Here is a 12,970-nt window from a genome sequence, read left to right on the forward strand (position 1 = left end):
TGAAGTGAAGTCACGGCTGTAAAAAGAAAAATGTGTGAATTTGTACACAGCCCTTACAAACAGAACTGAGACAGTTTAGGTTAACCAGCACATGCGGAGAACTATTTTGCTGCTCAAATAGTGCCATGGGATTTTATAGTGTCTTCAAGCTTCTTGGTTTAACATCTCATTTGAAAGTCAGCAGCTCTGACGGTACAGACGCCTCTCAGTACTATGCTGAAATATCAGATAAATTGTGTTTTGGTATCTTGAATTGGCCTCAAGGTCGTGACCTCTTGAGTCTGAGGCAAGGGTGCATCCACTGAGCCCAAGTTTGACACCTTAGACATGTCGTGTTTAAATTCTGACCTAAGCCAATAACTGCCATATTGCTATGACCAAACTGACTCTTACAGATGAACTTCCGATATTAATTTATTGATCTGATTAAGAGTGAGAAATAATCATTATCTACTTTTACTCTGGAGTCAGTAATTAAAGTTTATTTGTTAGCGTCACATGTAAGGCTTACATTAACACTGCAATGAAGTTACTGTGAAAATCCCCTAGTCGTCACGCTCCGGCACCTGTTCAGGTACACTGAGGGAGAATTTAGCATGACCAATGCACCCTAACCAGCACGTCTTTCGGACTGTGGGAGGAAACTGGAGCACCCGGAGGAAACCCACGCAGACACAGGGGAGAACATGCAGACTTCACACAGACAGTGACCCAAGCCGGGAATCGAACCTGGGTCCCTGGCGCTGTGAAGCAGCAGTGCGAACCACTGTGCCACCATAAAAATAGTTCACAAATGTACTTTGGTTTCTGCCTGTAGAGGACCCTGAATTCAATCTTTTTTTTTTCAATGGAGAGAAACTTATTTTGCTTGCTAAAAAGCAATTCTTATTCTGCAGCTATATTTTAAACAGCATTATAACAACACTTGCTCTCGGAATTGAAGTTTTCTGAAACCATTAGGTTAAGGGCTGAAATAGATTATCGTTGTCTGCATGTAGTGTTACCATAGCATTAGTTCCAAAAGTGCTATTTTAGTTTTAATCCTAACTCCAGTTATCCAAGAGTAAGCCTAATAATGGGTTGTCATGTAGGGTGGGATTTTTCTGCCCTTCCCGCCATTGGGATCTTCCAGTCCGATCGAAGGTAACCTCCTTTGGATAGCTGTACTGAAGAGTTAGCACGGACAGGATGGGCTGAATGAATGTCTCCTGTGATTCTCTGATTCTGGGAAATGACCATTGCCGCTAACCCATTAAAACTACTGTGTGCCTCAAAGACCAACTCGGGTGACTGCATGGAGTACTCTGTCTGCACTAACTCCTGCCATGTAAAGCAATAATTATTCTCTATTGCTGGTAATCGCAATGAATACTTAAAATGCACGTAATCCAATTGTGATTCTGCGACTTGCCAAATTTTCCTTTTAAGTTCTTGAATTGTACCAATAAGCAATAGCTGCACTGTGCTTTCCAGTACAAGATGGAGCAACGCACTAAGCTGAACAAATCCAGCATGCCTGTTCAGGCAGCTGCACAGAGAACATTTATTGTCCTTCATGCCAAAGGTTCAACCAAAACCATGGTACCACTGGCTCTGAATTCAGTGCAAATCAATGCAGATTGTACTTGATTCCTTCAAGAAGGTAACTATCAGTCCGGTAATGGAAAGCTCCCCTTGGCTCACTCAGATGTCTCACTGCATTCAGGAAATCTTGCTGAAGAAATCACAGGACTGATTAAAGCTTTAAGCTTTAAAGTTTGTTTATTAGTGTGACAAGTAGGCTTACGTTAACATTGCAATGAAGTTACTGTGAAATTCCCCTAGTCGCCACACTCCGGCGCTTGTTCGGGTACACCAAGGGAGAATTTAGCATGGCCAATGCACCTAACCAACATGTCTTTCGGACTGTGGGAGGAAACCGGAGCACCAGGTGCAAACCCACGCAGACACGGGGAGAACGTGCAGACTCCACACAGACAGCGACCCAAGGCTGGAATCGAACCTGGGTCCTTGGCGCCTTGAGGCAGCAGTGCTAACCACTGTGCCATCGTGCCGTCCAGTATGTTGAACAACAATAGGCCCATTCTCTAAGAATACTAACCAAATACACTTTTCTGGATGGTTACTTGCCGCAATTTACTCGTGCACCGAGAAGGATCACAAGAGATACCAGGTTTCTTGGAAGTAACTGCTGGCAGTTATATTGTTTGCAGAAAATCATGACTCAAATCTCTGCATTCAAACTTCACGCAAGAGCTGATTTGATTAGTGATATTGCTGCTTGATTAGAAATCATAGAAATCATAGAAACCCTACAGTGCAGAAGGAGGCCATTCGGCCCATCGAGTCTGCACCGACCACAATCCCACCCAGGCCCTACCCCCACATCCCTACATATTTTACCCACTAATCCCTCTAACCTACGCATCTCAGGACTCTAAGGGGCAATTTTTAGCATGGCCAATCAACCTAACCCGCACATCTTTGGACTGTGGGACTGTGTTTGGATTGTTTATAATATCAGTCAGATTACTGAATAACTTGCCATTTTGCAATAATGGTGTTACAGACAAAGGAGAGAGAGGGACTGGATTCCTAATTCTTCTGGCCGTAATCGGTGGTTTCATTCTGACGAGGCTGAGATGTGTTTCCCAAACCCCGTTTGTGTGCAATCAGTTTTGCTTTCACCAAGTCAATAGCAGCAAACTTTCATGGGTTTCTCAATCAAGAGGATTCAGACTATCCCTGAAAAGTTTTGTCACTGCTGCGCACATCATCTACACCAGAACGAAACAATAAGAGAAAGGAATTTCGCTTCTACGAGTATTAAAACCAAACAGCTAATGAGGTGTAGTTCTGAAATTGTACCTAGTGAAGGAGAATCAGGATGGCACAGTACAGTAGACTTTTGAGCTTGTACACAATAAAGCAGAAAGATATAGATTAGCATATGTAACACCTCATAGGTTTCCAATCTCATCTGATCATTGGAAGGCAAACAGGGAGGGAAAGTTACCCCAATACCAGCCTTTGCAAAGCTCCCAGTGACCAGCTGGAAGATGCAGAAAATTATGAGAAAATCACCATTAAAAAGACTTGCATTTTTGCCGGGCACCTTATGTCCTCATGATGTCCCAGAGTGTCAATGAATTGTATTGAAATTTTACTAATAGTTCGTAAGAAGGTGAACATTGATGGGGAGAAAGCAAAGTCACGTCGAAAGAGTTTGGTGTTTTAACTAACAGTTGTCACATGTCGGATCTGGCAAGTTCGTTAAGTGTGATATTGCTGTAACTCTTTGAGGTCAATTTCAAACCCAAGGTAGCCACAACAAAAGTCAGACTTGTGAAACTTCTAAGAGCCAATATTCAAATGGACAAGATTCTTCTTGTATGTCATGGGCAGAATTATTTGGATATCTTATTTAACTAATATGAATAGTCCTTCTGAGGGTCTCATTGGATAAAGTGAGGAGGTTGGCTATAGATTTATAGATAATGACAGAAGAGGTGGCCATTCAGCCCATCAAATTCATTTATCCCCTGGCAGTAGCCCCATAGATATGATCCTAATGGATAATCATGCACTGTATGTTAGAAGCTTTATGCCTCTATCCATTCTCCCCCCATCCCCCCAAACAACTCCCACTCTGGCTAAAATAATTTCCTTCAACTCCCCTTTAATCCTTCAGCCTATTACTTTTTATCTCTGTCCCCAGGTGACTCCTCTGCTTTTAAAAATAGGTTCTTCTGTATCGAGTCTGTCAAAGCCTGTCCATTATTATATGTACCACAACTAAATCTTCCCTTAGCTTTCTCTATCTTAAAGATAAAAAACCGGAATCTGTCCAACCTTGAAGCTTGGCAAAAAAAAAGTAAAGAGAAAAGTGGGAATATGAAGCTTATGGGTTCAGTGAGAAGCTTTGCAAGCAAGAAAAAAAGCCAATCGTTTTTTAAAAAATGGTATTAGAAAGCAAATTTCCTTTCTCGGAAAGGTCAGAGACTTGGGGGGGAAAAATTGCAGTGTTTAATAAAATTGGGGCCCCACAGAACAGGTGTAGTGAAAAGAGAAAGTACTTCAGGCTTAATGAAGTGTGACCTGATTGTATCAGCAATTAACTCTTTGATTCGCCCTGGAGTTGTTGGTCAAAAAAGCTCTTGGCAGCTAATGGGCCATCAGTTCCTTATGTAAACAAACCTCGGCTAATACCCTCTCAGATCGGCTCTAGAGCTGTCAATCAAAGCAGTTCTAAGAGGTTTGGAGCTGCTGGGGCTCACTCAAGCTAGATGGGGGATCTTCCTAGTGAAATTGAATGTTCCTGTCAATCAATGTACTTCAGAGAAGTCTGGTAATACCTGAGGCTTCTGAAGTCAACCAAGGGCATTCCCTACTGTAGAATGGATTTTGACGCCTCTCAGGTGTTCATGGGGCATAGATTTTAATGAGGCCAGGCCACTTCAAAGGTTTTTCAAAACACAGACAGTAATAGAATCATAGAATCCTTACAGTGCAGAAGGAGGTTATTCGGCCCATCAAGCTTTCCACCCGAGCCTTATACCCATAACCCCACATATTTACCCTGCTAGTCCCCCTGACACCAAGGGGCAATTTATCATAGTCAGTCAACCTAACCAGCACGTCTTTGGATAGAGGGAGGAAACCGGAGTACTCTGAGGAAACCCACGCAGATACAGGGACCAGAAAGGTGCCTGAAATCACCATCCTAAGAGTGATTTCCACGGCAACAAGGGAAGTCCAGACTGGGGCCTGTGGGAGTTGAGGAGCATATCAGCAGGCTGGAGCATCCAGCCTCAAAGCCGGTCATTATATTTAAATGGATTTAAATTAGTTCTGATCAGATTCTCGCCCTCTCTGGGCGAACACCTGATCCCGCCAGACGCAATGGGCCAGGAGACTCGCAACGGCCTTGATACCTGGCAAGAATCCCAATTTGGCCCTCTCCTGATTCAAAGGGCCATCAGGAATCACAGCTGGGGCTAGTGGCCCCGGGGAATGCCCCCTTCGCCCCTCCCCAGAGCCCGGTCAATAAGAGCAGCTTTTATACACATAGAAAATATTCTGCAGCACGGTGGCACAGTGGTTAGCACTGCTGCCTCACAGCGCCAGGGACCTGGGTTCAATTCCCGGCTTGGGACACGCACATTCTCCCCGTGTCTGTGTGGGTTTCCTCCGGGTGCTCTGGTTTCCTCCCACAGTCCAAATTTGTGCGGGTTAGGTGGATTGGCCGTGCTAAATTGCCCCTTAGTGTCAGGGGGACTAGCTAGGGTAAATATGTGGGGTTATGGAGATACGGCCTGAGTGGGGATTGTGATCAGTGCAGACTCGATGGGCCAAATGGCAGCCTCCTGTGCTGTAGGATTCTATGATTTTACCAGAGGAGCTGCAAGGTGGAGGAGCTTGCAGAGTTAAGATGGGACAAAGCCCTGAGGATAAGTATTTTAAATTTAGCACAGGAAACCAGCGTTGGTCTGTGAGGATGGAGGTAATAAGTGTGGGATTTAGGTTAGGACAGAATATGGGTCGTTTGGCTCTTAAATGTTGGGATTTTCTGAGGAGATCAATAGAACGGGAGACTGGAATTGTAGATATCATGCATAGATGAGTCCTGCTATCCAGCAATCTATCTACCCATCAATTACAATGCTGTAGCTTTTTTTAAGCATTCGCTATAATATTTTTGTATCCAGGCTTCCAATCTAGTCAATTCTTTACAACCAGAAACTTCAACTGCATCAGTCTGGTTTGAATTTAAGCTCTGGTCCCTGCAGGCAGCTTCTTTCAATAATGCGACCGTTATTCGGAGATGTTACAGGTTTCCCATCAGCGCTGGTTTAAAAAACAAATCAGTCGGGGGGAAAATTCCAGTGGGTGGCTTTGTTTTCCCCTAAGTACAAACAATTAGAGTTATTAAGTTCCTGCTAGGGCTTAAATGTTAAAAACCACACCAAATAATCAGTGACTAGAATAATGTCCTTGTGTTAACCACTGCTTTATCCGGTCCCTTAATAAATGTCTACTAGTTCCTGAGCTAAAATGTATTACCTCATCTGCAGTAAATGTGTGCAAGAAATTAATTACAGCGTTACGCTTTGTTTCCAGACAGTTTCGATCTTAGAGCAGCGGTTAACAATGACTGAGGACAAACTCCAGGAGTGTCTAGATAATCAACAGACTGTGCAGCAAGTAAGAACATCCTAGTTAATGAGAAAAGAATCCTACATCTTTGGACTTTGAGTCTCTATATTTAACCTTTGGTTGTCCTACATGATTGGATGTTGAAGCTGGCATTCTGCTAAAAGTAAGGACTGAATAACCGGCTATTCCTGTGCTAAAGTAACCGGGTCCTAGCACCAAAACTGGGAAATGTACTACTAAACCTTGCCAGATCTACTTTCTGTGCGACATGCCTCTCCTATTTCCTTTTGTATCTATTTCTTTACGATTGAAAATTTCGTAGACTATTCAAGTGGAATAAAGTGGGACATCTGAACGTTTTTCTATCATGGAGTTTTAACCTTTCTGTGGATTAGTTCCTTCATACATTGTTATGATGTGTATAAGGCCGTCTATACTCTGAGGCGCAGAATCAGGGTGAAATTAAAGTAAGCTAAATTAAACTAAAGTGAGATTAAATGTCAATTGTTTTTCACACAAGTCTATGCAAAATAAAAACCGTAATTTTACATTTGTATTGATTCAACTTCTGTTTGACTTGTATTTATTGCATCAGAAAGTGCTCCTTCCTTTACATCGTGTAACTTTTATAATAAAATCTCTGGCCTGAAATAAATTTGTGGGCACAGAATTATTGAAGAAAAATATTTTTTTTACCTGTATTTGAATTATTGAGAGTCTCTGGTATTGCTAATTGGTAGTCATGATGTGGAGATGCCAGCGTTGGACTGGGGTAAACACAGTAAGAGTTTTAACAACACCAGGTTAAAGTCCAACAGGTTTATTTGGTAGCAAATGCCATTAGCTTTTGGAGCGCTGCTCCTTCGTCAGATGGAGTGGATATCCACTCCATCTGACGAAGAAGCAGCGCTCCGAAAGCTAATGGCATTTGCTACCAAATAAACCTGTTGGACTTTGACCTGGTGTTGTTAAAACTCTTACTATTGCTAATTGGTCCATGCAACTCCCCTGTGGCTCAAATGGTGGCATTCTCATTGGCTTCCTGTATCCCAGTAGCTTGATGATGGGATTTGGTGACATCAACTGCCTCTCCTCTGAGAAAGGTTCACGTTGTTTGTAGTTAAGTCTCAAACATATTTATAGCTTTGGTGCAGCCTGCACAGAAGACATCCATTTCCCCAGAGTAATCAGGAACCCCTCAATATTTTCCCTAGAATGTTAGAATTTGCACCTTAATTAATTTAAGGATTAGCATTTTTTTAAATGGAAGAAATATCGGGATTACAGGAGCGAAGAAATGTCTGAAATATGAACAGAAACTCTTGAAATACTCAGCAGGTCAGGTATCACCGGCAGAGAGAGAAAAGGGGTCTGAGACTTTTCAGCAGAATTGGAACAAGTTAGAGATGTAACAGGTTTTAAACAGATACAGGCGCAAAGGATGCTGTAGCAAGAGAGCAGGTGGTGGATGTGACGGAAGTGCGGACCAGGCTGTTGCAGAGGGGCAGCCAACGGAATACTAAAAGGGGAAGCGCATAAAGGTGTGTTTTAATTGTGGTATAGCTTTGTGAATTAACCAATTGACACAAGCAACAACTATTAACAGCAGCACAGTGGTTAGCACTGCTGCCTCACGATGCCAGTGACCCGGGTTCGATTCCCGATTTGGGACACGGTCTGTGTGGAGTTTTTTTTAATTCTTCATGGGACATGGGCGTCGCTGGCTGGCCAGCATTTATTGCCCATCCCTAGTTGCCCGAGGGCAGCTAAGAGTCAACCACATTGCTGTGGCTCTGGAGTCACATGTGGGCCAGACCAGGTAAGGACAGCAGATTTCCTTTCCTAAAGGACATTAGTGAATCAGATGGGTTTTCCAACAATTGACAATGGTTTAATGGTCATCAGTAGGTCCTTAATTCCAGATATTTTTTTATTGAATTCAAATTCCACCATCTGCCGTGGCGGGATTCGAACCCAGGTCCCCAGATCATTACTGAGTTTCTGGATTAACAGTCCAGCGATAATGCCACTAGGCCTGTCTGTATGGAGTCTGCACATTCTCCCTGTGTCTGCGTGGGTTTCCTCCGGGTGCTCCGGTTTCCTCCCACAGTCTGAAAGATGTGCTGGCTACGTGCATTGGCCGTGCTAAATTCTCCCTCGGTGTTACCCGAACAGGCGCCTGAGTGTGACGACGAGGGGATTTTCACAGTAACTTCATTGCAGTGGCAATTCAAGCCTACTCATGACACTAACTTAAAGCTTAACCCAAGCAAGGAATGGATTCGGGTTTGCCCGGTCCATCCTGACCATTGGCTCTGTAACTTTAAGAACAGTGTGTGAAAAAGCATAAACAGAATCAAAACAACTGCACATGCGGTAACACATTCCATTCAGCGCTCAAAGCAATGAATAGATCTGGCTGCGTACATGGAGACAGTGGATGAGTCAACGTTTCGGGTGTGGACCCTTTGTCACAGCTGTTCTAATGTGTTCCAGCCGTTAACTGCAAAAACCACAACATTCTACTTCAAAAGAAATTCACCATGCGAGGCATTTCAACACACTTCTCCTGATAAATTGCCACCCAAATGCTGCTATTTGCAGTGAGTCAACAAAAGGACATGCTCCTTAACAAACTGTATGACAAGAAGCCCTTGAGAGATGATTTTTGCGAGTTTTATAGTAAGCCTTGCAATACATGACTAAAGTTTTCCTGTTGACTGAACCTGTCAGACGCACTAAGCAGTTTGATGCCAAGTCCCAGAAAAGCGAAGCTCCTGTAATGTGTGACCTGTATTTTGATGCTTGTGTGCCGTGAGGGAAAGAACTCTGAAGCCGTGTCTGCATGTCACAACACGAAGGAGCTGGTGATTTTCCAGCTGATTTGAGCAAATGGGCAGGAAATGGCAGTTCGAGGGGAGGGTGGCCTGGTTAGGAGGCAGGGTGAGGTATAATATCCTGGCTGAGGTTGCTAAATACATTGAAGTGGAAACACCCACAAGCTGCCTTAACTTTTAGTTCACTTTACATCCTGACCTCGGGTGTGCGTTTTGCAATATTTAGTCACGAGTGCCAATCTCTGCCTCATCACAATAAGTTAACCTCTGGAAAAAAAAAGAGTTTAGTCCCTATTTGTAGCATATTCTTTGTCAACATGTTTACACCCCCTCAGCGTGTAATGTCTTAACACATCCTCAGGACATCCTAAAGCACTTCCGGCTGCAGCGTGTGGTGTCATTTAGTGTGATCGGGGACGGAGGTGTAACAACCTGTCCCATGACAACCCTTTTCCGGATGCCTGTAGTCAATGAGGGCGTGGGAAAGACAACACTTCCTTCATTTTATCCTCCATCTTCCGCAATCCAGCCATAGAACCATAGAAGCTCGACAGGCCAGAGGAGGCCATTCAGCCCATCGAGTCTGCACCGACTCTCTGAAAGAGAATCCCAGCCAGTCACTTCCCTCCGCCCTACCTCCGCAACTCCATGCGTGGGTAATCCATCTAATCTAGCCCACACGGCACAGTGGTTAGCACTGCTGCCTCACAGCGCCAGGGATCGATTCCTGGCTTGGGTCACTGTCTGGGTGGAGGCTGCACGTTCTCCCCGAGTCTGCGTGAGTTTCCTCCGGGTGCTCCGGTTTCCTCCCAAAGTCCAAAAGATGTGCTGGTTAGATGGATTAGCCATGCTAAATTCTCCCTCAGTGTACCCGAACAGGTGCCAGAGTGTGGCGACTACGGAATTTTCACAGTAACTTCATTGCAGTGTTAATGTAAGCCCCACGGTGGCACAGTGGTTGACACTGCTGCCTCACAGCGCCAGGGACCCGGGTTCAATTCCCAGCTTGTGTCACTGTGCGGAGTTTGCACATTCTCCCCGTGTCTGCATGGGTTTCCTCCGGTTTCCTCCCACAGTGTGAAAGACGTGCTAGTTAGATGCATTCACCCGAACAAGTGCTGAATGTGGCAACTAGGGGAATTTCACAGTCACTTCATTGCAGTGTTAATGTTAAGTGTCTTACTTGTGATTAATAATAAATAAACTTCTTGTGACTAATAAATAAAATTTAACTTTTACTTTAATCCACACATCTTGGGACACTGAGGGGCAATTGAAAATTGCTCCTAATCCACCTAACCTGCACATCTTGGGAGTGTGGGAGGAAACCAGTGCACCCGGGGAAACCCCACGCAGATACGGGGAGAACATGCAGACTCCACACAGACAGCCATGTTTCCTGAACCTTCTTGTGCAGCCAATGGGATATTCCCCCTTCTCTTCTGCTCTCTTAATACATCAGATAGTCACCAAATTTAACACTGGCAAGCGGAGAGAGCTTTTTTTGGCAGTTTGCCTCAGACTTTACAGTGCTTCTCTAAAGATATATATAGTCCTGACAGTACATAATTATACTGTCAAGCAGCTTAATGCACCAACATAGAACAGTTCCTCGAGTCTGAGCTTTATTTAAGAATATTGGAACAGTGCTGGACCATTCGGCCCCTCTATCCCAGTCCATCTGGATCATGGCTGATCTGAACTTTAATTCTATCTCCCTGGCTTAGCACCAGAATCATTAATACCCTCACAGAATAAAAATCTATCAATCAAGGCTCTGAATTTTTATTTATTTGTTAGTGTCACAAGTAGGCTTACATTAACACTGCAATGTAGTTACTGTGAAAATCCCCTAGTCGCCACACTCCGGCACTTGTGCGGGTAACACTGAGGGAGAATTTAGCACGGCCAGTGCACCCTAACCAGCACATCTTTCAGACGGTGGGAGGAAACCGGAGCACCCAGAGGAAACCCACGCAGACACAGCTTTTTGGAGGAAGAGAGTTCTAGATTCCTACAGCGTGTGTGGCACAGTGGTTAGCACTGATGCCTCAACGCCAGGTACCTGGGTTCGATTCCCGGCTTGGGTTACTGTCTGTGGAGTTTGCACGTTCTCCCCGTGTCTGCGTGGGTTTCCTCCGGGTGCTCCGGTTTCCCCCCACACTCCAAAAGACGTGCTGCTTAGGTGCATTGGCCAGGCTAAATTCTCCCTCAGTGTACCCGAACAGATGTCGGAGTGTGGCGACTAGGGGATTATCACAGTAACTTCATTGCAATGTTAATGTAAGCCACGGTGGCACAGTGGTTAGCACTGCTGCCTCACAGCGCCAGGGACCCGGGTTCGATTCCCAGCTTGGGTCACTGTGCGGAGTTTGCATGTTCTCCCCGTGTCTGCGTGGGTTTCCTCCGGGTGCTCCGATTTCCTCCCTCAGTCTGAAAGACCTGCTGGTTAGATGCATTGACCCAAACAGGTGCCAGGATGTGGCCTCTAGGGGAATTTCACAGTAACTTCACTGCAGTGTTAATGTAAGCCTACTTGTGACACCAATAAATAAGCTTCAAACCATGTGTGAAATAATGCTTCCTGTCATCACCTTGAGACCTGGCTCTAATTTGAAGTTTACATCTCTTTGGTGTGGACTCCACCCTCTCCCCCAGCCCCAGCAGGGGAAATAGATCCTCCTTAACAACCTTATCAAATTCTTTCATCACCTTCAACATCTCAAATAGATCACCCTTTAATCTTCAATATTAAAGGAGAACCTGGGCTGGTGAGTGGGCCGCTTGAGTGACCCTCCTTCATCTCAGTGGGCCACAAGATTCAAATCAGGCTTGTTCACTATCCATGACCCCATGTGTAAGCTTAACTACATTTAATACACACCAAATATTTCATTATAAGTTATAGAAAATGCTTAATCATTTATATATTAATAGAATTGTCATCAACTTCAGATGATAAAAACATAAGAAATATTTAGGGTGGCACAGTGGTCAGCACTGCTGCCTCACAGTGCCAGGAACCCGGGTTCGATTCCCGGCTTGGGTCACTGTCTGTGCGGAGTCAGCACGTTCTCCCCGTGTCTGCATGGGTTTCCTCCGGGTGCTCCGGTTTCCCCCCACAGTCCGAAAGATGTGCTGGTTAGGGTGCATTGGCCATGTTAAATTCTCCCTCAGTGTACCCGAACAGGCGCCGGAGTGTGGCTACTAGGGGATTTTCACAGTAACTTCATTGCAGTGTTAATGTAAGCCTACTTGTGACTAATAAATAATCTTATACTTTACTCACACTTTGGACTCAGAGGGAGTGCACGGCTCTCACAGTCAGTGTTGTGAGCAACCAGCACCCACCTCACTTCACTTGTCCTTGCTTTATGTGCAAATCACTTCAGTCACCGGTGGGAAGAAAGCTTCATGGATGGAAATCAGCAGAATATAGCTATTCTGTGCTTGGACAATGGTCAACAAAATATCTCATGGGGCCATATTCTGAGCCCGGATAGGCCGCATGTAGCCCCCAGGCTGCAGGTTAACCACCACTGCTCAAGGGGCAACAGGCCTTGCATCTGGAGCCTGCCTTCGTTAGTAAACCCTTTTGCCCCAGTATCATTTTCATCAATTACATCGGAAATGTAACATGCACAACTCAACTGCATTAAAAGTAAAAGTTTATTTACTAGTCACAAGTAGGCTTACATTAACACCGCAACGAAGCTACTGTGAAAGTCCCCTAATTGCCACACTCTGGCGCTTGTTCGGGTACACTGAGGGAGAATTTAGCACGGCCAGTGCACCTAAACAGCACGTCTTTAGGACTGTGGGAGGAAACCGGAACACCCGGAGCAAACCCACACAGACACGAGGAGAATGTGCAGACTCCAGACAGACAGTGACCCAGGCTGGGAATCAAACCCATGTCCCTGGCACTGTGAGGCAGTTGTGCCACTGTGCCGAAATCCATCAGGTCTAGTGTAATT

The 12,970-nt window shown here is 44.8% G+C and overlaps 1 protein-coding gene and 1 long non-coding RNA gene across 6 annotated transcripts in view; one reads left to right on the forward strand and one right to left on the reverse strand.

The window, feature by feature from the left end:
* poc1b (POC1 centriolar protein B) overlaps nucleotides 1-6,832 on the forward strand; it is an 89,854-nt gene extending 83,022 nt beyond the window's left edge. For all 5 annotated transcript variants that reach the window (XM_078219646.1, XM_078219645.1, XM_078219649.1 and 2 more), the window contains one exon: nucleotides 6,121-6,832. In XM_078219646.1, the coding sequence (XP_078075772.1) occupies nucleotides 6,121-6,219 (99 nt within the window). In that variant the 3' untranslated portion in view covers nucleotides 6,220-6,832. The remainder of the gene's footprint in view (nucleotides 1-6,120) is intronic.
* The window catches only part of LOC144498474 (uncharacterized), an 88,686-nt gene that overhangs the window by 51,194 nt on the left and 24,522 nt on the right, over nucleotides 1-12,970 (reverse strand). The window lies entirely within an intron of this gene.

The sequence above is a fragment of the Mustelus asterias genome, chromosome 9 (genome assembly GCF_964213995.1).
Source record: "Mustelus asterias chromosome 9, sMusAst1.hap1.1, whole genome shotgun sequence".
NCBI classification, from domain to species: domain Eukaryota; kingdom Metazoa; phylum Chordata; class Chondrichthyes; order Carcharhiniformes; family Triakidae; genus Mustelus; species Mustelus asterias.